At 30.6% G+C, this 24,317-nt stretch overlaps 3 protein-coding genes and 1 pseudogene across 6 annotated transcripts; 1 reads left to right on the top strand and 3 right to left on the bottom strand.

Annotated features, from left to right (window-relative positions):
- Positions 1-100: 100 nt before the first annotated feature.
- LOC111275585 (nicotinamide/nicotinic acid mononucleotide adenylyltransferase-like) lies at positions 101-2,807 on the top strand. 4 transcript variants are annotated; one of them, XM_022861001.2, is made up of 9 exons: positions 101-257; positions 356-432; positions 511-596; positions 1,350-1,433; positions 1,593-1,677; positions 1,900-1,979; positions 2,086-2,237; positions 2,377-2,435; positions 2,546-2,807. In XM_022861001.2, the coding sequence occupies exons 1-8, from the start codon at positions 208-210 to the stop codon at positions 2,432-2,434; spliced, it is 672 nt and encodes a 223-aa protein (XP_022716736.2). In that variant the 5' UTR covers positions 101-207; the 3' UTR covers position 2,435; positions 2,546-2,807. The 4 variants fall into 4 exon arrangements, with proteins under 4 accessions (XP_022716736.2, XP_022716735.1, XP_022716733.2 ...); XM_022861000.2 differs by having other exon boundaries at positions 102-257; positions 556-596; positions 2,086-2,187; XM_022860998.2 differs by having other exon boundaries at positions 102-257; positions 2,086-2,187.
- A 142-nt stretch (positions 2,808-2,949) lies between these two features.
- LOC111275586 (nuclear transcription factor Y subunit B-3 pseudogene) lies at positions 2,950-4,192 on the bottom strand (annotated as a pseudogene).
- A 3,629-nt stretch (positions 4,193-7,821) lies between these two features.
- SRT1 (sirtuin 1) lies at positions 7,822-15,109 on the bottom strand. The gene is made up of 14 exons (XM_022862145.2): positions 14,835-15,109; positions 14,264-14,293; positions 14,088-14,180; positions 13,513-13,632; positions 12,913-13,013; positions 12,622-12,730; positions 11,924-12,003; positions 11,056-11,134; positions 10,466-10,519; positions 10,240-10,336; positions 9,864-9,946; positions 9,332-9,399; positions 8,760-8,862; positions 7,822-8,419 (listed from the first exon to the last, which is right to left on the bottom strand). The coding sequence occupies exons 1-14, from the start codon at positions 14,931-14,933 to the stop codon at positions 8,141-8,143; spliced, it is 1,395 nt and encodes a 464-aa protein (XP_022717880.2). The 5' UTR covers positions 14,934-15,109; the 3' UTR covers positions 7,822-8,140.
- A 5,289-nt stretch (positions 15,110-20,398) lies between these two features.
- LOC111276418 (phosphoglycerate mutase-like protein 1) lies at positions 20,399-22,486 on the bottom strand. Its single transcript, XM_089754638.1, has 9 exons — positions 22,343-22,486; positions 22,124-22,231; positions 21,925-22,004; positions 21,747-21,855; positions 21,556-21,648; positions 21,394-21,482; positions 21,169-21,291; positions 21,028-21,072; positions 20,399-20,700 (listed from the first exon to the last, which is right to left on the bottom strand). The coding sequence occupies exons 1-9, from the start codon at positions 22,424-22,426 to the stop codon at positions 20,601-20,603; spliced, it is 831 nt and encodes a 276-aa protein (XP_089610764.1). The 5' UTR covers positions 22,427-22,486; the 3' UTR covers positions 20,399-20,600.
- Between the last annotated feature and the right edge of the window lie 1,831 nt (positions 22,487-24,317).

Raw genomic sequence — 24,317 nt, 5'->3', positions numbered from 1 at the left:
CCCTACTTTACTTATGCAACGACGTCGCTTAAAGTCAATTTACGTTAAGCATACGACGTCGTTGTTGACACGGTAGCACCAAAGCTTCTCCTCCCCTGTTTTTCCTCTGCGTTTTCTTCAAGGCAAAACCTTTGATTCTATAAAAACTCTGTTTTGTTTTTTTTTTTTCAGAATTTTACTAAAAATAAAACAAAACCATTACTTAAAATGGAAATCCCATTGCCTTTGGATAAGCTATCTCTACCATCAATAACCAAGTAAGTTTCTCTCTTTTATTTTTTATAAATTTTATTTTTTTCAATTTAATTTATCTAATTTTATTGACATATTTTTTTCTTTTTTTTTTAAATCAAAGTGAGGATAAGATTTATGTAGTTTTAGTAGCTACTGGAAGCTTCAATCCTCCTACTTTGATGCACTTACGCATGTTTGGTAAGTTTTTCTCTTTTTTTTAGTTTATTTTTCATTTTTTCATTGTTTTTATTATTATTATTATTATTTTATGGTTAGAGCTGGCCAGAGATGCGATGAATTCAAATGGGTTTTGTGTTATAGGAGGCTATATGTCACCTGTAAATGATGCATACAAGAAAAAGGTTAGTCTTTTTTAATATTTCTCTTTGCTGAATTGTTAATGGTAGAATTTACAAAAATCTAAACTTTGGGTTTTCATTCATTGGCATCTAGGAAATGGTTAGATAATTTGGTTGCTCTTATTTGTTTGAACTCGATCGTCAATGTGAGGGATGTAATTGAATCGAGCCGAGTCGATATATGAGAAATTAGAACTCAATTCGAAATTCATTGCTAAAAACTTAGTATGAGTTCGATCAAATTTTAATTTTTAAGTTCAAACTTGATTCAAGATAAAAATCGAGCTACTCGAGTTCATCCGATTAGGCTTGATTAATAAAAATGCGCTCGATTTCAAGTTCTATGTGTTCGAACTTGAGCTCGAGCTTGAATTGATATATATACATATAAGAGTAAAATAGTGATTTTTTAATTAAAATAATAAAAATATATTAAAATTTAAAAGCTCAATTAAGCTCATGAGTTATTCAACCCAGATATTAGAATGCTTGAACTTGGCTCGCTAGATAAATTGAACTATTTGAGCTTAAGCTTGACTTGACAATAACCGAACCAAATTCGAGTTTTATCCAAACCAAACCCAAGTAGTTTGCAAGCATCGATGTATCATTTACGTCCCTAGTCAGTGTATAGAATAATAATCAGGAAACAAATGAAGCAATGGATATGGGCAACAGTGTATTATTCAAGTTTATATGTACTATCTTGTTCTGTGGTTATATATAACAATTGAGTAGCTTTGACTGATGATGCAGGGTCTTATAGCTGCTGAACATCGTATCGAGTTGTGTAATCTAGCCTGCAAAAGTTCTGAATTTATCATGGTTGATCCTTGGGAGGTACTATTTCTCTTTCTCCGGCTTTGTTTTGCAAATTTGTTTGGAAATTATGAGTTGAATTGTAAAGAATATCTGTTGCATTTCAATGTATGATTTGCCTTGGATCTTTCCAAGTTTGTGTCCTGAAACTAACAGAAAATTTTTCATGCTTTTTTACAGGCAAATCAAAACTCTTTTCAGCGCACTGTAGCTGTTCTGTCTCGAGTCAAGAGCTTCTTGGTCGAGGGTGGACTGATAGCCGAGGGTATGCAAGAAGAAACTTATTACTTGCCTTTCTTGCTTTATAAATGTTACTGCCACAGACCGATGCACATACTTGATAGATATAGACATAAATACACCTCAGTTTGCAAGAGTGGCTTGATGCTTATTTTTCACCTTTAGCAATCCTCCTAATGCTGTTTATATGAAATTTCCTCATTGTTCCACAGCAGATACTAATAGCAATATCTCTGGCCTTTTACAGAATCCCTTCGAGTCATGCTTGTTTGTGGTTCTGATTTGCTTCAATCCTTCAGCATTCCTGGCTTTTGGATCCCTGAGCAAGTATATGCTTATATTAGTTTGTATGATATAGGTGTTACTGGATTGAGGAGACGTTAAAGTTATCGTTATTGTCTAAATTTACATTATGTTTTGCATCAAATTTCAGGTTAGAACCATATGCAAAGATTATGGCGTGGTTTGCATTTGCAGAGAAGGACAAAATGTGGAAAAAATCGTCAGTGATGATAAAATTTTGAAAGAACATAGGGTTAGTCGGATTTCTTATTCTTTCCAATGTTTCACAAGAAGCAAATCAAGGTCTTAATTCCTGGTCATTACTCTTAACAATAGTTGAATGTTGGTAAACAAACGAACGTTGGAATCCAACAAGTCATATACCATTTTGTGTCGGCCTATCTCACTAATGTTGGCACATTTGTTTTCTTGTTTCTTTCAGGATAACATTAAAATCGTCGATGAACTTGTGCCGAACCAAATCAGTTCAACTAGAGTGAGGTAAACAGCATTAGTTTTGTGGCTATTAGAGTACCGAACCATATAGTATTTAACATGTTTTTGAAGGCTAACCTTAATGAAGGCCCCCTTCTTTCCTTCATTTGTTTCAGGGAATGCATTTCAAGAGGATTGTCTATAAAATATTTGACTGTGGATCAAGTGATTGATTATATCAGAAAACAGAATCTATACTTGAACCCAGATGAGAAATGACTATTGACTATCCGATCATATTGATATTTTTTTAATTCTTATCTGTAAAAAACCATTGTTGATTAGAGAAGCATTCCTTACAATCGATGGAGTAATTTGTTTTCATTTGTATAATATGTGAGCTATGGATTTAACATACTCTATCAATGTTCTTATTAACTTTAGCCAGTGTAACTTGAAATGCCATTAGTTGTTCGGTTTTAATAAGGCCCCCTTAGCGAAGGGCTCAAGCGTGTCTATTTCACTGAGCCTCTGTCTAAGACAATTCCCAGATCATTACGCCTTTCGTACAGATCAAAACTTACCTGACAAGGAATTTAGCTAACTTAGGACTGGCCGCTGCTCACTGGGGCTTCCATCATCAGGTCACCAACTTCGTTGACCTTGCGGCACAGGGCAGGCATCAGCCCCATACATGGTCTGGTCTTACAACTTTGCGGAGACCTGTGTGTTTGATAAACAGTTACCAGAGCTTGGTAACTGTTGTTCAAGTACCAGTACCGTTTGGCATTTCGGCCTGAACGTGACTCTGGTGCAATGAGAATGAATCTCTGTTGCACTGAAAGTGAATACCACTAAAACTGCTAGACAAAAAAAGAAAAATGATGGTAAAACAAACAAAAAACTGAAAAAGAGCAGTAAAAGAAGAAGCACCAGCTCAACTACTGTTTCTGTTTAACCACGCCAATGAATCCATACATGTTCAAGTAAAACAAGAAGGAAATATCACCCCAAAGCCACACCAATGCTTACCTTAACCCTATTTTTCTAAACAATGGATGGTTTGTCATGGTATCTGTTTATTCATATTTTGCTGACTTTTTTGTTCATCTCGTCATTTGAACTGACCAAATGGATCAAAGTTCTTAGTCAAAGAAGCCGGTGAAGATGATCCAGCAGCACCAGAAGCATCTCTGAAGTATCCTCCCATGGCAGTAGCAGCAGCATCGAACATCCCCTGGTGATGTCCCATATGGAAAGCAGGCCCGTAAGGCGCCATCATCATCTGTCCATAGTCTATCCCACGCTTCAAAATGGGTTCCCCACGCAATGAAGTCCTCTCATTCTCATTCTCTCGGTACCTGCTCAAGAAAACAGTGAGAGGCTCAACGTAGTCGTCAAATCCCAATTTTCCCATGGCCCAAAGCACATCCTCAGCAGTGATGGTCTTGCGTTGCTCACGTTGGCAACGTTCATTTGCTTCCCCGGTGATGAAGCTGATGTACTCCGAGACACATTCCTGGATGGTTTCCTTAGCATCATCGGAGATTTTGGCATGGGCCGGAAGGATACGGCGCATGATGCGGATCACGTTGGCTATCGGCATGTATTGGTCCTGTTCACGTACCATGCACGGCTGAGGAACGGTGTCGCAGTTGGTGGTGTTGCCATTATTGGTGTCATTGATTATGTTATTATTTCTGTTGGAGTTTGAGGAGTTACCATGTTGCATGATGCTCAACCCTGAAATCAGAAAGAAAAAAATTTGAACTAATAAATTATTAAATTAAACTTCAATACCATGAATAAGAAACCAAGTTGATTTACCATTTGCAATTTACTTCTTCCTTTCTTCACAACCATCAATTCATTCAAGTTTTTTTTTTTTTAAATCATTTATACTAAAGTATAAAAAGTTTTTGGATATACATAAAAAAGGCTAATAATTCCCCTTGAACTACTATATAACTTTTTTTAATGTGACACTTAAATTAAAAAAAATTTTAATTAGATACCTAGCTTTTAATTTCATGTATTAAGTTACCCTAATCCTAAATACCAATAGAATAATACTAACATAGTATTTAAATATTGACGCGGATGACACGTGACTATTATGTGATGATGATATGATTTTCATGTATCATTTTTAAAAAATAATAAAATAATAAAATTTTTTTTTAGAAATTATAATTCAAAATTTTTTTTATTTTTTAAAAATGACATATGACAACCATATTTAAATTATATAACAGTCACGTATCATTTACATCAGTATTATTTTAATAATATTAAATGTTGAAACAATTTAATGTATGAAAATATAATTTAAATATCCTATTAGAAATTTTTTTATTTAAATATCATATTAAAAAATATAATAATTCAAAGACTAAATAAAATATTATTAGATGATTATAAACTCAAAATATAATATATCCATGACAAAAACAATAAGTGCAACATGTTACCTTCTATCTTAGTGAAAAATTTGTGCGAGTAAAATTTTATATACACCAAATCGATATAAAAAAATTATTTTTAAAATTATTCGAAAAATATATTAGATTTAGTCTGATATTAAATTAAATAGATTATATTTTTATTAAAAAAAGGCGAAAGTCAAAGTAACAGCAAATGAAAAATTAAAAAGTGTTTCATAAATGCCACCTTAGTGGGTTGCATGTCACACGTGCCAATCCAAAGAGAGGTAACTGCCTTATTCCAGGCACGAGCGGTTAATTAGGGGGCCACTTATTGGGTGGGCCCCAATGGGTTCTTAAAAAACGAGCCCCACCTATCACTGTTTAGATTCTTTGTTGGGAGTCTCAGCCCAAAGTCAAAGCCTTTTCCCCTTCTCAAGGTTTTGACATTTCCTTTTTCCAAAATGATTTCTTTTATCCCAAAAAAATGGTTGATAATAAAAACTTTGTCAAATTCATTAAACAAAATTATATTTAAACTTTATTAAAATATATTTAATTTATAATTTTTTTTAGTCAGAAAAAGTTTAAGAACAAACGAGATTATTCATCTCTAAGGTCAAAACAAACCATTAACCCATAAAAAGATTTATGAATTTTTTTTACAAAAATTTTTCAAACTTACAGATCGCTTATGAAACAGGACCGTAGGTTCGAACATGGTTGCAAAAGCATTCAGGTTCTAAACACTTGCATCTGTCTCTGATGGCAATTTATAATAATTATTACTATAAATTATTACTCAATTTTTTCTTAAAAAAAAAATAAAGTATGGTTTTATTTATTATATATTTGTTCAACAAATTCAAAATCTTGCATGCAAGCCATGTCCACAGAAATATAATGACAATAATAATGAGAATGAAAATGTAAAAATTATTAATATGATTATATCCCACATTTTATATTTATCTTATGATAATTATAAGAAAATAAGCCAACCGTTACCGTGAGAAAACAGAGGAAAACTAGATGAAGCCAAAAAGCTTAGAAACAACGGTGAAAATTTGATCAAAAGGAAGACATTGGTAAACCCGACAATGATTTCAAGCCACAACATAAAAATTGGTTTTTTGTAAAGAACATAACAAAGGTTTCCCATGTTGCATGCAAAGGAACAAACAAAGCTATGTTAAATCCAACCAAAAATGCAAGATCAAAAAGAAAAAAAAAAAAATCTTCATGCATGCAACAGATCATTCCTCTAAAAAAAATAGAACTCAAAGGCTTTGTTTTTTTTCTTTTTTTTAATACTTTACCAGAGCTTGACTTTGCATGCTTGTGAAAACGATTGAACCCATCACCACGTTCCATGACTTGTCTCTCGAAAATATAAGTATTTTTGTGTTTCAGGACTGTTGAAGGGCCTTGTGTCCTTTGAACGGGCACTTGACCAGTCAAGTGGGGGGATTTATAGTGCTAAACACACTCCACATGGCCAACCGGCGTTTCTAACGAGGAACTCACTATTGCCGGTCACACCAACCTCTCTGATTGGACAATGCGCTTCCCCTTACCGGGATTAACAGGTGGCCACTCATAAACCACCTCTCTTCTTTTGTCTTTCAAATTCCACACCACCTTTAATGTACAATGACTTCTTACCTTTGAAAGTGCTATTTTTGGTATATTAAAATTGTTATAAGTTACTTCTAATCATTACTTTCAAAATTTTAATTATATGTATTTATACAGATATACATGTATTAAGTAATGTTAACAATAAAATTTAAAGAATAAACGTTAAAAAATCTCGTATTTATACATAATTTCATTTTACGTTACAAATTAAGTTATAAAATTAGAAAAAAAAATGTTTGAGAGTTAAAGATTTAATTTAAACTTGGTTTGGTTTTGCAAAGTTATTGGTTTATTCAATGTTAATATATCTTACAATTACTCTTAATGTTTTCAATACCAATAAAGATTCAATTAATAAATAGTAGGAAGTTCAATGATGAAATTGATACAAATTGAAATTTTGAGGTCGTAATTGATGCCTTTAGAAGCTCAAGGACAAATTTGATGCAAATTGAAGATTTGAGGTCTTAAATCTTAATTGATACAATTACAAGTTCAAGAATGAAATTGAGGGGGTCTTAATGGATACAATTAGATGTTCATGGACGAAATGAGACAATTTGAAAACTCTAGGTCTTAATTGAAACAAGAAATTTTTTAAAGAAATTGATACAAATTGAAAATTTTCCCCAAAGTTCCGTACTCTTTGTTCAAGGGATTAAGAAAGGCTAACTTAACGAGGACTCGTAATTGAATCAAATATGAATGAATAAATGTATATTTATGATTTGTTTATTTATTTGTAAATATTTAAATCATAAATTTATTAATTAAAGTAATATTTAATCTTAATGTAAGAGTATAATCGATCGAATTTAAATTAATATAGTATTAAATTTAAGTATAAGAATATAATCGATCAAATTCAAATTAATATAGTATTAAATTCGAGCTCGAATTTAAATTTAATTCGAAATTTAAAATTTAAAACTCGACTAAAATTAGATTTTATTTTATTTTTTTAACTTGAGCTCGACTCGATATAAAAATCGAACTATTCGACCTCGTTCGATTAAATTTAATTTATATGTAAAAATAAATTCGATTTTTATATTCGATAAAAGCTTGATTGTTTATACTCGAGCTCGAATTCGAAATAACTTATTAATTAAAAAAATTAAAACATATTAAAATATAAAAATTCAATTAGACTCATAAGTTACTCAAATCGGATATAAAAATATTTGAATTTGATTCAATCGATAAATCAAATTACTCGAACTTCACTCGATAATAATCACACCGAATTCAAATTTTATTTGAATAAAATTAAAGTAACTTATGAATATTAATGTATCATTTACATCTCTATCTTAACATAATTAACTTTAAATGATGACACGTAACAGATAAACAACTTTCAAAATATCACATTAGTTAAAAAGATTAATAATTCAACTAACACATTAAATATTTTTAAAATTTAATTACCACATTTAATATTTCATCATATTTTAAGAATCATTCATGATATTAACTCGAAATCATATACACAACCAGGAAATAATGAAGAACACTTGACATTCTAAAAATCTTGTCCTACAAAACTGGGTGGTCAACAAAGTTTGCACTTTCCTAACCATTGCTCGAGAGACTCGAGTGTTGATACCTAACAAAATCCACTCAGTCCCATATATATATAACTTGGTACTTGATCTAATGAAGGTTAGCACATATACACATACCAAACTGAAAGCCTTTTACTCTCTATGATCTCGATTTTCGTTTGCGTCCTTCGGATCGCTTCCGAGTTGTTTCAGAACCCCCCATACCTTCTTTTCTTGGTTTAACATCACCATTACTTAAATGATAGTCAAATGCTTTAACATTTGTAACAATTGCATGAACTGTGATCTCATTTTTTGGGACTAAAACTGTTCTCCTCTCAACCACTGCATTCTGCCCACAGCTAGAATCTTGAATCGCTGCGTCTCTCATCTTTTCGAACATGGCAATCTTGTCAAGCTTAAAACTTTCGGTTGAAGCCTGCATAATGAAAAGGTACAAATTTGTCAGGCCTCGTCAGGTTAAAAATACGAAAGGCATACTTGAGAATAAACAGCTGCTTCAGTGCTTTTCCATGAAATCCAGGTTTCAAGTTGACAAGGAAACTGGAAATTGATTGCCTAGTATTTTGCTTTTTGAACAAGAAAAAAGGGGTCAAGATTTTGCTAAAAATCAGTGGTGGATTGAACTGCACCAGTGAAGCCTTTGTTAAAAGTTGCAGAGTTGAAACCAACTTAAATGAGCAATAACTAACAACAACAAAAATTCGGAAATAAGCTAGCAGATATAAAATAAGTACATATATTCTATATCTCCTCACCTGAAAATTAAAAGGGATTTTGATTTGGGTGCTAAGACAACCACAACCATCACTAAACTCAAGCTTCAAGAACATCTCAAATGTTTCTGTCCTTACGGTTCTCCTGGTACACATAAACAAAGAAGACATGAGATAAAGCCAAAGAGATATGCTGTATGTTACAAAGTCCGGGACATCTAGCCTCTGCATCAATAACATAAAACTAGGTTATGTTCATTTTAAGGATCCCAAAATTTGATAGAACTAAACAAGTATGAGCTAATTCAATGTGTTCATCTCTTGTTCATAAACAGCAAAAGATCATTACCTCAATCCAATTCGATGAGCAAGAGACTCTTAAGAAAACCTCGAGTTGATAAACAACATAATGGAACATTTAACCGGTAAAAATGTTTTCCTACTGCAATATTTTGACATGACTGATATAGAAAGCTTATGGTTGACAAAAGCCTCTATCCTCAGGCATCAAAATTTGGTATTCGTATACGATAAAGCATGACCAGCATGGCATTAAGATAGACCAACACTAATAGACGTAATATGTGTTACATGTTTCAGAATCCCACTGCTACCTTTTTAGTAGAAATGGCTGCTTATTTAGAATAGCTTCTTTGTAATTTTGATTGTCTGCGAAGGAGACCTGGCACAGGGGCAAAGCAAAATAATAGGTCAGCAAAAAAAATACAATAATTAGGCAATCAGGTTTCTTCTAAACAACGATTGTAATTAACGTAGAATGAAAGGGCCCAATCAGTTACGTCCTCATCATATTGATTGTATTTCTATGATAAACAAGATGCAACATTGTTAAGGACGAAGATCATTCCCATTAATTGTTACATTTTCCTCGTTTCCATTAATAGAGAGGCCCTTTAGAAATGGCGAGAGTGGATCACTGAAATGCAAACTTGTCTTTCAAACAAAAGGACCTAATCCTGCAGGAATTTTTTAAATATTCTTCTTCTATTACAAAAAAAGAAGTTATAATGTCCTACAGTAGCACGACTCTGGAGCATATGATAGAAATTTGAATAATGCCGACAACTAGGGATACACTGCTGGAAACAAGGGAAAAAAGAAGCAGGTGCTGAAATCTAACATCACCTCAACAGACTTGATGAATGGCAATGGAGCGCTTACTCCATGTACACTTGCTATGCGGATGGTCCAGTTCACAAATTTTTTATCTGCAATGCCAATAAACAAACCTGTTAGGAAGCAACAAGACAAATATTTGGTAATATTATCAAAGCCATAGAGTTCTATTAAAAGGGATTTCCTTAAGATGAAAATTATACACAAGGCTTTATCTAAAGATAGCACCGTATGTAATTTCACATCAAGTCAGTGACCTAAAAGATGCATCCTTTCTCATTGAAAAGATTATATCATCATCTTAGAAGTATAACTTGCATGCAAACCAATTCAATTCCGTATCTTGTACAAAGAATTGACTTGCTACATTTAATTGAGAATTTACCAGAACTCAGGGATTGAGTTAGAATAGTCTGGAAGAGATCAATCCTAATATATGGAGGAATCTGCATACCAAGCAACTCCATGACTCCTGCAATAACCTGTTCTATTTCAAGTTAAACATATAGCAATATAAACCATATGCTTAACAAGTAGACAGACTTTGCTAATAAATTGAGACAGGATCAATTCTAAGGTATATAAACAGTACATTAAGGCTCTTATGATACCTTATCTACAAAGCCATGGATCACCAAACTTGCTTTCTTGTCCTTCGGAGTTTTCTGCAAAGGTGAATAGAGACTATTAAAACATCGATGCCATCCTTGCACATATTAAACCAACATCAAAAGGAATAGCGAAGAGAGTCAATTACTCACACCTACTTTCTTACTTTATCCTCATGGACATTTTCGTTTCCATTATAATTATTAAACCTTTGTAACATGCAGTAGGATTTTTTGCATAAGGCTTTAGAAAGTACCAATGGATAAAAAAAAAAAAAGAAAAAATCTCTGACCAAAGTAAGATTTTATATTCACAGGGCTCACTACGAAGATTTTATTCAAAATAGAATTCCATATTAACAATTTGCAAGCCTCTTAGGGCCTTTTAGGGACCCATTTCATCCTTACACTTTGTATCTAAAGCTTCAAGCTTCATGGAAACTTCACATCTCAAGCATTAGCAATTATGATGCATCTTATAAAGCATATTTATCATACATCACCCACACACTTTCAGCTTCTACCTTGATTTAAGGAAAAAAAAAAAGGTTTAAATTCATTGTTATTTAAAAATTTCTACAAAGATAGAATACCTGAAGGTTCACAATAACAATCTTCCCCCCACCACGAAGAGATTTCAAAGGCAGATTGCATGCAGGAGTGATCTGCAAACTGTACAGAATAGTTATGCCCATGACCAAGAACCAAATGAAACAAAGGATAAATTACATTACATATAAACACTAAAGAATCACTGGTTGACAGGAAACTAATAGAGGCCATTCACCATAAAGTTGACACTTTAAATGTAACATAGGTGTAGTCATTTTCCACCTCCTCTATCCTCAGTCCACCTCTTTGACATAAATTCATTAAAGGCTGGATATCTCTTCAAGGCATCCCGTCTAAGAACTAAACTACGTCAACAGGGATCCAAACTTTATTAACTTATCTATATGATCCCTGATTACTAGAAAAGTAGGTTTTGTGATTCGGAAGTCACTTGAAATGATTTTTCCAAGATTAACATAATCATTCTGATGATACATTGATTTCAGAAAATATGAATATTAAATTAGGAGCAGAGTTCGGAAAGGAACCTTGTGAGAATTTTAGAAGATTAGCATTTCTATATCGTTTATTCCTGCATATGCAACTCTTTAGGTAGCAAAACCTTCAAAGAGGAAACCATCTGAAGCTCAATTTGAGTTATTCTAACAAACTTCTAAGCATGAAGTGAAAAAGGTGATCTGCTGATGGCTTTCAAAAATCTATTGTCAGAATCTTGTATAGGCTCATGAAGAAGCTAAATTCCTCTAATATTACCAATCAGAATGGTTCACCATGTTAAGGCATGGTAGCATGTTTCTATAGATAGAACGAATATATAATTCAAAAGCAAAAGGGATCATAGTAAATACATTTATCATGGCAGCATTAAGCAGGGAAACAACTCATTACCTTGTCCCCAAACAAAGCACCACATCACCCATTCTACAGTGCTTCTCGGCTAGATTCATCTCCTTTGGCGGCAATGCATCCTGTAGATAGAAAGAAGAAGCAGGGTGAAAAGAAGTGATTCGTAGTAGCATTTTCCTTTAATAAAATGGAAACCAGACAACAGACTTATCCAACAATTAACCTGGCTTCTTAGCCAGCATATTATATCACTGAATCAGATTAAGCAATTGTGATCTAATGTATATTTCATATCCACTCTTTTAGATCAGTACATCACCATATGCAAGCCTTCCAGATCACAGGGAACAACTGCTACACTATTTTTATCATGTATATAGACTGTACTAAGCAATGTCATGCATCTAAATTCTTCTAATAAGTTGGCTTCACATCTTGGACAGATTGATGTAGAGAAAGTAAAGAACAAGATAGGATATTAAATTTGGTTTTTATGCTTCAGGGGTCACAGATGGAACCTTAGAATTGAAAGCTGTCAGGAAGTTCGCCATCTATTCCATTTTTTCATTAGTCTGAAACATACCAAACTTTGGAGTAAAATGAAATATGCCAGTCTACTTTTGTATACAGATTATGCTTCCTTCTTATTATCTTCCAATACTAATAGGTATGAAAGTAAGCACTAGTTTGAAATGCTAAGGTGCCTAATTTAAGTGCAATTAGGAAAATGTAGGTCATACCTCCCAGTCAAGAACTGTATCCCTAAGTTTCGCTCCACATTTCTCACCAGAACAACGCCGTGATGTCTCCTTCAATCCAATAGTTTCCACCTCAAAATCTCGCAAATACCTACATATGTTTTATGGTAACATCAGATTCCATCCATGGATGACAAGCTTTCAAATAAAAGAAAAAGGTAAATATGGGATATGGGACTTCTTTTATAGGTAAAGCAAATGGCACAAACACAGCTAAAATGCGAGTAAAGCTTAAGAGTTGCATTCTGGTTTCTGATAAAGAGTGTTTCTTACTCGACACCACACGAGGGACAAGTTTCCATAAACGAGTTCCCGTGCAATTCAGCAAGCTTCTCCCTAGGAATTCCAGATCGAAGATGGAGACCATCAACATTCTAATAAAAGTAGAGGGGAAACAAAGCAAATATCAAGTCAACATGAATGTTAGGGGAATAATTGAAAGCACATTTGAGGATTGAAAGGCAAAATAAAAGTTTATTAAGTATTGAATTCCATCTGAAATTCTCGAGGATGGGACGATTCAAAGGGGCATATTTTACATCTCTCAGCTTACTGAAAAGAAAACTAAAAACCCAGAAGCAAGCATATTGTTGACAACAGTTTTGAGTTATCAGACAGAGCCACAAATCACATAAAGAATCAATATTTGAGTTATTACACAGTTTGGGCTGACATCAAGAAGACCTAACCTCAGTTCTCAATTTTGTGGTAGGTGCAAGATGGAGATAAAAAACTTACTAGCCCCAAAATTTTGAACGGGATTCTAAGAGTGTAAATAAGAAACTAGAATAGCCCTACGTAACCATAATCAAACTAAAGTACTACAATGAAGATGTATGACAAGCAACAAATAATAACATAACCAAGCCCTACCTGACTGATAACAAATTTTAAAATGCCAGCCTTCTCTAATCCAACCAAAGCCATATGAGTCATACTTGGCATTGCACGGTGAAAAGGTAGGGATGCTTCAGGTAAGGGCTTACCTTCACGCTGCATTAGATAATGAAAATTGAAGGAACCATCAAGAAGTTTATTCAGAAGATAGCATCAAGAATGCTTGAGTAATAGCTTATTTTGCAACTTAAATTTGATTCTATTCCAAGTGAATACTTGTTTCTTGTCAAACACCAATTACACAAAGCAATTTAGGAAGGTTAAACAACTAGCAAAATCAAACTTTTCTCTACGCATTCATCATTTTTTTTTTTTGGCCAGGAACACATCAACTCCATTTCAATAAGGCATTTTTCAACATACAAAATCTCTCTTCAAAATCAGAGGGGATTTCTTCAGAAAATCAACATAAGCTACGGAAACTGTTTCAACTTCCCAAAATTAACCTCCGTGTGCACGAATTGAGAGTGCTAAACAAAGTATTCCTTAAAAAGAACAATAAATTCAACAAATGCCTAGTTGTCTACTGAGAATAAATGCCATGTTTTCACCTGCAACGTCCATATTCCTTTGGGACCTCGAAAATCAGGTATGCCACAAGAAGTTGATATTCCTGCACCTGTAAACACCACTAAATGCCTACTCTGCAATTACAAACAAAAACTTAAAGAGGCTGATTGGCACAAATCACATAGATGAAATATGCACAAATCAGATAGGTTCAAACCTTTTGTATCAATTTTGCAAGTTGTTCAATCTGCCATTACAAAAGTTAAACTTACATTAGCAGAAGCGGTAAACACATTAAGAAACCTTATCATTTATCTTACAGCATAATGCCTGCAGACCAATTCTACAATCTATACCGAATGATTATGAATCTACATTGCCATTAAACTAAATCAAAATCAAACCTATACATGAATGCTTAAAACATTTATCATAGTAACACACGTGATGGTGATCAACATTGGTCCCAACAATACACTAAAATTTCCACTTAAATATTCCAATCCAACTTAAAAACTACCACAAGATAAAAATTTTCATATCAAACCCAATAAAGCCCTGGTCCTGCTAACCTAAATGCCAATACCTTGATAACAAAATCATTCAAAAACACCACCTTTACAACATTACACCACACTTTCAACCACAAAGAAAACCTAAGCACCATTAATGGGTATTACAAAAGCTGTCCCATTAATTCATCAGGAACATCATCATAAAAAACAAAGTTTATCATAAACGGTATAGTTAGCAATAAAAAGGACAGCTCTAAGGAGAAAAATCCTTACTTTTTCCTGTAAAACATGAGCTGAGTCAAATAACTCTGTCATTCCAACTTGACCCACATCTTCTATGAATGAGAGCTTCTCTGCATAGCCAAGAGACATAGTGGAAACTCTCTCTCTGTAAAAACAGTTTCCTTATGTCAAAAGGAAAGTGCTTTTTGGGATAAAATGAAAGGACAGACAGAGAGAAGGGTCTTTAAATATCTCTGCTTTTATTTTCCTCCTGTTTCTTTTCTTCTCTAATTTGCTCAGGGAAAAAAACATCAATAATAAGTTTTTTTTGCTTCTTTTAAGGAGACCCCAACTCAAAAGCCAAAATTGGCACTTGCTTCACCTGCACTACACGTGAAGAATTTCCTATTAAAGTTGAAATTACATTTTTGCCCCTCATTTTCATTCATTATTATTATTTTTATTACTTTGTTTTCTTTAAAAATATATGATAAATTGAATAATTTTATTTATGATAGGATTGATAATAGTCGAGAATTTTGATTTAATTTTTTTAAATAATGCATAAAATTATAAATTATAAATTTTGATTTAAATTTAAATTAAATTTTCATAATATTTAAATCGAATCAAATACTATTGATTCGATTAAGTGGTTTTTTAAATTTAATTTTTTATATATTATTAATATAATATTTAATATATTTAAATAGATTTAGATATAAAATAATTATTTTTATTTTATAAAAATTTAATATATATATATATAAAAAGTTAATAAAATTTTATAATTTTATTTTATTACATTTTTTATTTTTAATTTAAATTTTTTATTTAAATTTAATATATATTTAATATCTAAATTTAATCAAATTAAATTTAAAAATAAATCCAAAAAAATGTATATTACGATTTCGAATAATTTTTTATTTTTTTTATTTTTTTCATCCCTAGCAATCGAGGATCATATTATCTTATAAATCAAAATTTAAGATAAAGTTGAAGATTCAATTTTGGATTTTTAATTTTTTTTTACTATTGCAATTGAACAAAATAAAAAGAGGATGGAAAATTCAAGCTTTAAACTTTAATTTTCTATTGAAAAGGAAAAATATATGCTTTACTGTTGTATAAATTTTTTTTCTTATAAAGTTAAAGAAGCAATAATAATGTTTTTTTATTGCATGGGGAAAGGAATTTTTATCTGATCATAATTATATTTTATGATTAATATTTAAAAATTTTAATAAATAAAATAACATGCATGACTCTTGCTTAATAAATAAAATAATATGAGCAAAATAAAACTTTTCACACCATACATTCAAATAAATTCTAAAATTATTAAAGTCAAACTTTAATCCAATAACCACCATTTAATAATTTTTTTTATTATTTGTAAATTAAAAAAAAAAAAAGAAGAAAATTTATTTAAAAAAAAAATTCAACATGTAGGCAAATGGGATTCAGGTGTTTATGCCTTTTGGGCCCTTTTTTGGGCCTTTTGGCTTAATTTTGGAAGATTCTACCATTTTTCAACACTGACCATAATTGGTATGTTGTGATAAATAAATGCCCTTTTGCTGTCACTTCTTGTTCTGAATTCTATCCATAAACAAATCAAACAATTAAACTTATCTTAATATTACAACTTTAATCTAATTAGAACATCAATATTTCATAAATTTTTCCAAAAGCAAACCCAAAATTTTGAAAAATCATATATAAATATTAGATTTAATGATCGGTCCATGATTATTTATTCTAAAAATAAAATTTGAATCTCTTTTTTTCTTAAATAAAAAATTAAAAAATTATATAAAATACAAAAAATATCATTTTTAGGTTAATTGTCCGCTTTACATTTTTTTATCCTAAAAAGGTTGAAAAAATTTTTATCATATTTTTAAAATCAAAATAAATCGTCAACCCAATTGAGATTTATGAATTTATTAAAATTTTATTTGTGAATTTTTTGGATTTTTCTTGTCTAACTCAATTGAGATTTACAGATTTATTAGACTTTTATTTACAAATATTTTAGATTTACAAATTGTTTATCAACGAAAAACCATGAGAGATTCAAACTTTAATACTTTAACAATCGTCCCTTATCATTTCCACCAACTCTCCTTGGCCGTACGCTTCACATGATTCTCATTGAACTTTCCTGATTATTTACAGTGTTTATTGCTTTGCTTGTTGTCACATTATATTGTAACTAAATAATGCTTTTCAAAGTAGTTGATTTTGAAAAAGAAGAAAATACAAGGCAAGTTTTATTGGAATTGAGTCAATTGATGAGATGAGTGGGAAGATAACTTCTCAGGAACATGGGTATGCTTGACTTTGAATGTTCATAATGAAACTTTTTCATGATTGCTTTCCAGACCATATTTTGACATATAGTATGCAATGAGATCATGATTTTATCATGCTCCCAATATTTCCAATGGAGGTTAATTTAGACTTATCGAATTTGTGTAGTATAAAATAAGAAAATTTATATATTTATATTATGTTTTATGTCTGATCCTAAATTTGGAGATTTAAAATGTAACAATAAAATATACTCACGAGATAAATCTTATAAGCATACAAGATAACAGATATCGAACTAAATCAAAATCTCCAATAATCTTCAAAATAATATTTTACAAAACTCAAGTTTACAAAATTATACACTTTACAAATTAGTTGAATATATTAAAATTCTTACTAACAAATCTTGTAAAAATAATAATAAAATATTTACTCAAAAGCTATACGAAATTAAAAACAGATACTAATCTTACTAATTCAAATAGTTGTCAAGGTTAAACCTTCCAAGATACCAACATCTAAATATGAAAAAATAAAGAAAATTAAAAGAATGAGTATGACAACTCAGCAAGTAATCAATATTTTCTAAGTTAAATTAAGCATGCTACAAAATATTTAGGTCAAAACATTGACTAAAAGATTCAAAAATATTTTGGATAATTTTATATTCACAAACATATTCTTAAAATCAGATTCTCAAATCACAAAATGAAATCAAATGTTACAAAATTATAAATTTTATCAGTCTTTCGTAATAAACTACGATCACACTTAACCCTTGTAGCATAGGTTATAATCAAAATTTTTCTTATAATGCAATGGGACAGAAGCTATCAAAAGCATTTAGATTATTGCACTAACAATTATAATTAGCCCATTGATATAATGAGATAGAACAAAAATCACAATAATATCTTTTAGTATAACGGGACAGAAATATATTATCGATGGCACAATAAACAAAAACCACTATTATCAACTGATAGCACGATTTGAAACCATTATCAATATAAAAAAATACATATCGACATAACTAACAAGTAACTCCCATTGACGGGGTCAAAACATAATCATATCAGAAGACAAAAACCAAAATATATTTTCAAATTATCCAATATATATTAATTCAATATTTATAAATTTTCTCAAAACATAATCGATTCAAAGTAAAATTTCATATTCTGACAAACAATGAATATATAAATATATTATTATGTAATTATATTAAAAAATCAAAATCATATCAAATCATATTCTAAACTCATAGCAAAGAAATCATATATACATTTTTTTTCATACTCAACCTGATTTATAAAACAAATGGACAAAACAATATATATTATATATTACAACTCTAAATATATTGAGTTGATTTATAGGGATGTAAAAATCAAAGGGATATTAAATCACTTACCTGATACATTAAACTGAAACATAAGTAGTGAATCATTCAATTCTCTTAATATTCTAATAATTTAAAAAATATTCAAAATTTAAAATTTAACCCAAAAACATAACTTTAACAAGGCAAACCTTCTGCGGATCATCCTAAGTAAATTGGATTGTGTGGCAACCTTTTTGATAATTCAAAATTATTTGAAAGTCTTTTCTTTTAGCATATAAAACAAATTTTCTTTTAATTTAGCAAAATACTTAAAATTAAGTATAAATATAAAATTAAGAATTAAAACATAAAAATCAGTAACAATATAAATTTTTACAAATATTTAATTTTTAATATTTAATAGTAATCATTTTTTGTAAATCTGAATATAATTTAATAGACATTAACAATACTAATTGTATGGAATTAGCATAATAAAAATATTATTAAAATAAGTAAAAATTCATTAAAAATAATATAACTAAAATTCAAGTAATTTATAACTAAATACATTAAATATTGACTGAAAATAATTTTTTAAAATAATTAAAAACAAAATTTTCTAAATCTTGAAATTTTTGCATTTTGTAATCATTTAGCTTATTTTTAGCCATAAAATCTCTAATATCCCATAGTTCATGGTGACAAAGGAAAGCAGTAAGTTAAAGTAGAAATGTAATATTACAACATAGGATTTCATTTTGACAAAAATGATTTTGAAAAGCTTAAGTTTCGAAGGTCAAAACTTTACAAATTATCATAACAGTCCAGATTTTTTAGATTTCAGATTTGTAAAATCTATTTTAGAGTTTTGATTCTCTTAGCTTATAAATCATTTGAACAAACCAATTATATCATTAAAAAGTTCACATTTTGTACTATCTAAAGTACCTAAAGTTTGGCCAAATTGACTACCAGAATAAGAAGTTCTGACGATTCAAAATCAGGCGCATGTAATTTATTAAAAATCTCAAATCAAAATTTTGAAACACTAAATTCTTTTAAAATATTCAACTAAATAAAGTGACACACATATCATTTCAAGACCTTTCCATTAGTACTCACAATTTCACTGAATTGTCATCGAAAAGTTACCAAAATATTTTTTTTTTAAGTTGAAAAGATATAAAAATATAAGTTGAGGTTTGTATAAAATTATATAAAACATAAAAAATTTCAAGAGTTTTAAGCAAAATCTTACTCTAATCAATGATTTTTAGGATTGATTAGCCTTTCCTCTTCCTCTCTTGTTCTCTTTTAAGGTTTTCTCCTTTTTCTATTTATTTTTTTACCAATGGTACTTATGTGCTGGATCATTAATCAGGCTATAGTCATTTAGACTTGAATATTATATTTTATAAAAAAATTATTTATCATAATTTATATCAACATAAAAATACAAAATATATATTTTTAATTTTGTTAAATTCATGTATAATTATTTTAAAATTTTAAGTCTTGTCATATTTGTATTTTATTTTTATATTGTATTCGTATTATATTATTATATTATATTTTAAATTATTAAATCTGAGTTAATTTACTTGGATTCCTCTGATTTTCTTCATCTTTTGGGCCAATTAATTGATATTGGTTTTTCAATGGTCCCAAACTCTGCCGCTATTTTTTTTCCTTAAAACTGTGCAAAATCATCTGTAATACTTATATATATATATATACACACATAAGATTCACTTTCTATTGCCACTTTCCTAACTAGTCCTTGAGAAATGAGAAATAAGTTACTGAAAATGGGCGGCTTGAGAAATTAAGATTGTAAAAGTCGATGATTATTTTCGTGTTTTTACACGACGTCGTAATAAAATAAAAAAAATGAATTATAATTGTTAAGATTTATACTCTAAATATGATGAAAGTATTGAATGAAGTTTACATCATCTGAGTTAAATTTTGAGTTTATTATATTTGTTTTTATGGTAAAAGAAAAAAAAAAAAAAGCTACAAAACTTTATTAAACAAAATCTAGACCAAAGTCAATGGGGGCGGTGGTTTCATGTAATAAAGAAAAAGTAGTAATTTCCATGCAAAAATAGTGAAATGGACTTAAAGATTAAAGAATCCACCCCCTACGCAACGGCCAACAGAAACCTTCAAAAATCAGCAACGGCAGTTGGTTGGAAACTTCCTTGCTTTAACACATCTTCTTGGTGATCATGGCAAAGTGATGGTGATGGATCCTTTCCCATTTTGCTGCAAATTGGAAACCATCAAAAAATAAATAAAGTAAGCATTTAAGATTGTCTTGGAATTTTTAGGCTTAAAGTTCGTGGCTTCTAGCAGGTTTCCCCCCTTTATGTACAAAAGAAAAGCATGTAAAGACATGTTTAGGGCTATAAACGAATTGAGCTGAGCCGAGTTTGGACTCCGATAATTTATTTTTAGGATTGTTCAAGATTAACTCAAACTCGATAAGATTTGTTTTTTACGTTATGTTCAAACTCAATTTATTTAAATAATTTAGTTATATTCGAGCTTGATTCATGAATATATAATCAAACGTATTTATTAACAGCTAACCTTTTATCCACAATGACAACAGAGCGAAGCTCACCATGGTCAAAGCTGAAATTGAAACAACATATTATTTATGAGCTTTTGAAAATGTAGTTAATAAAGAAAGAGACAGAGAGAAGAAAATTTAGCCAAACCAAGGCTCACCGTTTGCATAATGAAGCTCCTAATGGTGAATTGCAGTCATTCCCAAGTACATTTATCAGTATATTCTGAAGAACCAGGCCATGGCTTATAACTACAATCTCCTTCTCTGGCCTTGTCCATAGCCTGGAAAAGGGCAGGGAACAGTTTTCAAAAAGATAAAATCAGTGATGCAATATCTTAAATCATTCCTTTGTCATGGACTAGAATGAAGAAAATTGCAGTTACCATTGCAAAAACTTGGCTGCTCTTTTGGCAAGTTCTTCCTCAGGCTCCCGAATGTCCGGATTCCACAAGTTGTCATCTTCACCATCCATCTGAACAAAGATTAAAGAATGAATTAAAGGTCTGATTCTGAATTAGCCATAGCCAAATTAAAAGTAGAGTTGCAAAAGTATATATACTTGCCATTGAAAAATCGATTGAAGGGAAAAGAGACTGACAATCGCTGACCTTTCTCCTCATATCACATGGACGAACCCCCTGCAGTGAAGAAAATGCATATTTTCTACAATGCTAAACATGGATATATGCACAATAGATACTCAGATAGGCTAAAGTTGTCGAAAATTTCAGCCTACCAGACGGTCTCGACAAAGCTCAACTGCCATAATTTGGGGACTATTTGCACAGGCAACATTACCTGTGTCATCTTCACTGCCAAAAACTGCAACAGCCGTTTGCATGGCTCTGCATTGGTTACATTACCTCATTAAGTACTTAACTTCGAAAGGCTTAAACATTTCGGAATTGATATACCTTGACAAAGGGGAAGTGGTGATCAATTCAATCCTGTTAAGTAGCTTGCTAGCATGAACATCCTTTCGCAGTTTAGCAACCTGTTAAAAAACCGAAAAATGATGAATCATGACTAATACTTGTTGCTGAATGTTGAGCTCATTCAATCCTGGATTGAGCACTGACATAGATGATGAAACTCTAAGAATTGATTAAAAACCTGTTGCAAGCCTAATGGGGAGAGTTGTGCATCAAATAGATTAAGAGACAACAGTGCCTCAGGATTCTTATCTCCTTCCATATTGTGCATAGCTTGTCCATGCCTCACCTACGAATCCAAAAACAAAACCACTTCACTGAGCAAATTTCAATGTGCAAGGCTTCAATTCAACAATGCAACATGCTTACCAAAAAAAAAAAAGAAATTATTATAACTAACCAAGTGAAGAACTTTGCAATTGTGCCATGGATATGGAAGTTGAGCTTCTCTGGCATTCATTTTGATTACAAAAACAAGGGACATGAAGCACAAAAGTGACTGGTAAAGGACACTAATATAGAAATGAGAAATTGTTATAGAAACTGAATAAAGCACGGCATATAATACGTCAACAAGTTGTCAGTATTTTTCTTCACTGATTAATATCGCACCTAACTCCGAGTTAAATTATTGCAGGGATAAAATATTGGTGGCTAGGAGTATTTTAGTGGTCTAAAAGGCAAAATGTATCTTTCCACAAAGTTTTAAGTTAATTGTCAAGCGGGTAAGTTAAATAATTATGGCCGGATGTATCAGGCTAATCTGAATTTTCATACTCTGCTTTAATTTGGTTATCTCAGCTTACCATCAACTAGCACATGAAGACGTTGACTTGTCACCCCTAATTAGATTGTTAATTGCTATATGAGCTTACCTCGTCAAACCCAATCCCTCTATAACTAGCTCGAGTCACTTGGACCTAAGGCTCCCATCGCATAAGTATAAGTATCTCCTTTCAGATACTTTTAAACTATTTGGAATTTTAATTTCCATACTTTTTTATTTGTCTTTTTCTCTTTTTCATTCTTTAACCAAACATTGATTTAAGTATTAGAGTACAAATATTAAAAAAACTCTCAATTTTTGTCATGGACGGATCTCCTTTTCTTATGCTTTTAAATTTTTACCTTACGCAAACAGCTCTTACTAAATTAATATTAAAACATAAAAAAAATAAAAAATTGGATCTTCAGCTTCAATACTTATCCGGACACATACACATTCGATCAATTAATGATACTAAAATCATCATGACGATTTTTCTAACATATAATACTTTTCTTTGCTTTCACATTATCCTATAGTAACATTCTAGTTTTAAGAGTTGGTGAAAATCTACTGTAATTAACTAAGACTATTCTAGTCTTTCATGAGGTTAGTGGGAAAATAACTTCTCAAAACAATATTGTATATTCTTGACTTTGAATCACTATTGCTTTGTTGACTGTAGTTTTGCTTAGAGCGAGGGGGCAACGAGCTCATGATTTTGTGCTTCCAAGTGAGCAACAAATGGAAGTCAACTCAATTAAACTAGACTATTAGCAGCCATGACCCATGATTCAATTTTATAAACTCATAGCTACTAAAGAATAATTTTTTTATAAAAGGATAGAAGAAGAAATTGTAAATATTAAAATTTAAATTCTCTTTTATAAAAGGGACATGAATTAATAAGAATTAAATTATATTTTTAATAGTTTAAGTTATATCTTCTATAAGATTTTACTTATATTAATATTATCGATGATTCTTTTATTAATTTTAATTTTAAAAATATAATTTTTGTTGAAATACAAAATAAAATATTAAGCAGTCTATTCATCCAAAACTTTTTTATTTTAAAAACATATAACGAAAATATGTTGTCAATACAAATGGGTTAAAGCTAATGAAATTGAAATTGCACCTTTCTTTTTCTCTTAGGAAAAATCTAGTGGTAGAGTCCTATATATGGTTGAACACCAATACATATTAAAAGCAAACAAATGAATTTTGTTGACTCGTTACTTAAGAAGCAAGTCATATGAAAATCATTTCTATGGTTTTGCCAATACATTTACTTTGGTCAAATCGTTTTCAAAGTCGTACATAATGATTTTGAATCTTGTACCATTATAAGCCAATAATGATTCAAACTTGTAAATAATCTTGGAAAAGTCATCATTAGTAAAATCATGATATCAAATCTTAATATATAGAGTTTGATAAATTCTTACTTAAAATTTGAATGATTCTATGATTGAAGCTTATTTGAATTTGGTCTTTTGGTGTTAGTAATTTATTCACATAGTTATTTTAATAGTAGATTTAATAATTTTAAACATGATATAATGATATTATATAAAAATAATACGAATAAAAGATATAAAGATGA

The sequence above is a fragment of the Durio zibethinus genome, chromosome 25, assembly GCF_047325235.1.
Source record: "Durio zibethinus cultivar Kanyao isolate XHJ-2024 chromosome 25, ASM4732523v1, whole genome shotgun sequence".
Taxonomy (NCBI): domain Eukaryota; kingdom Viridiplantae; phylum Streptophyta; class Magnoliopsida; order Malvales; family Malvaceae; genus Durio; species Durio zibethinus.
The sequence above is the reverse complement of the archived record's forward strand: the minus strand, read 5'-3'. Positions and strand labels throughout refer to the sequence as shown.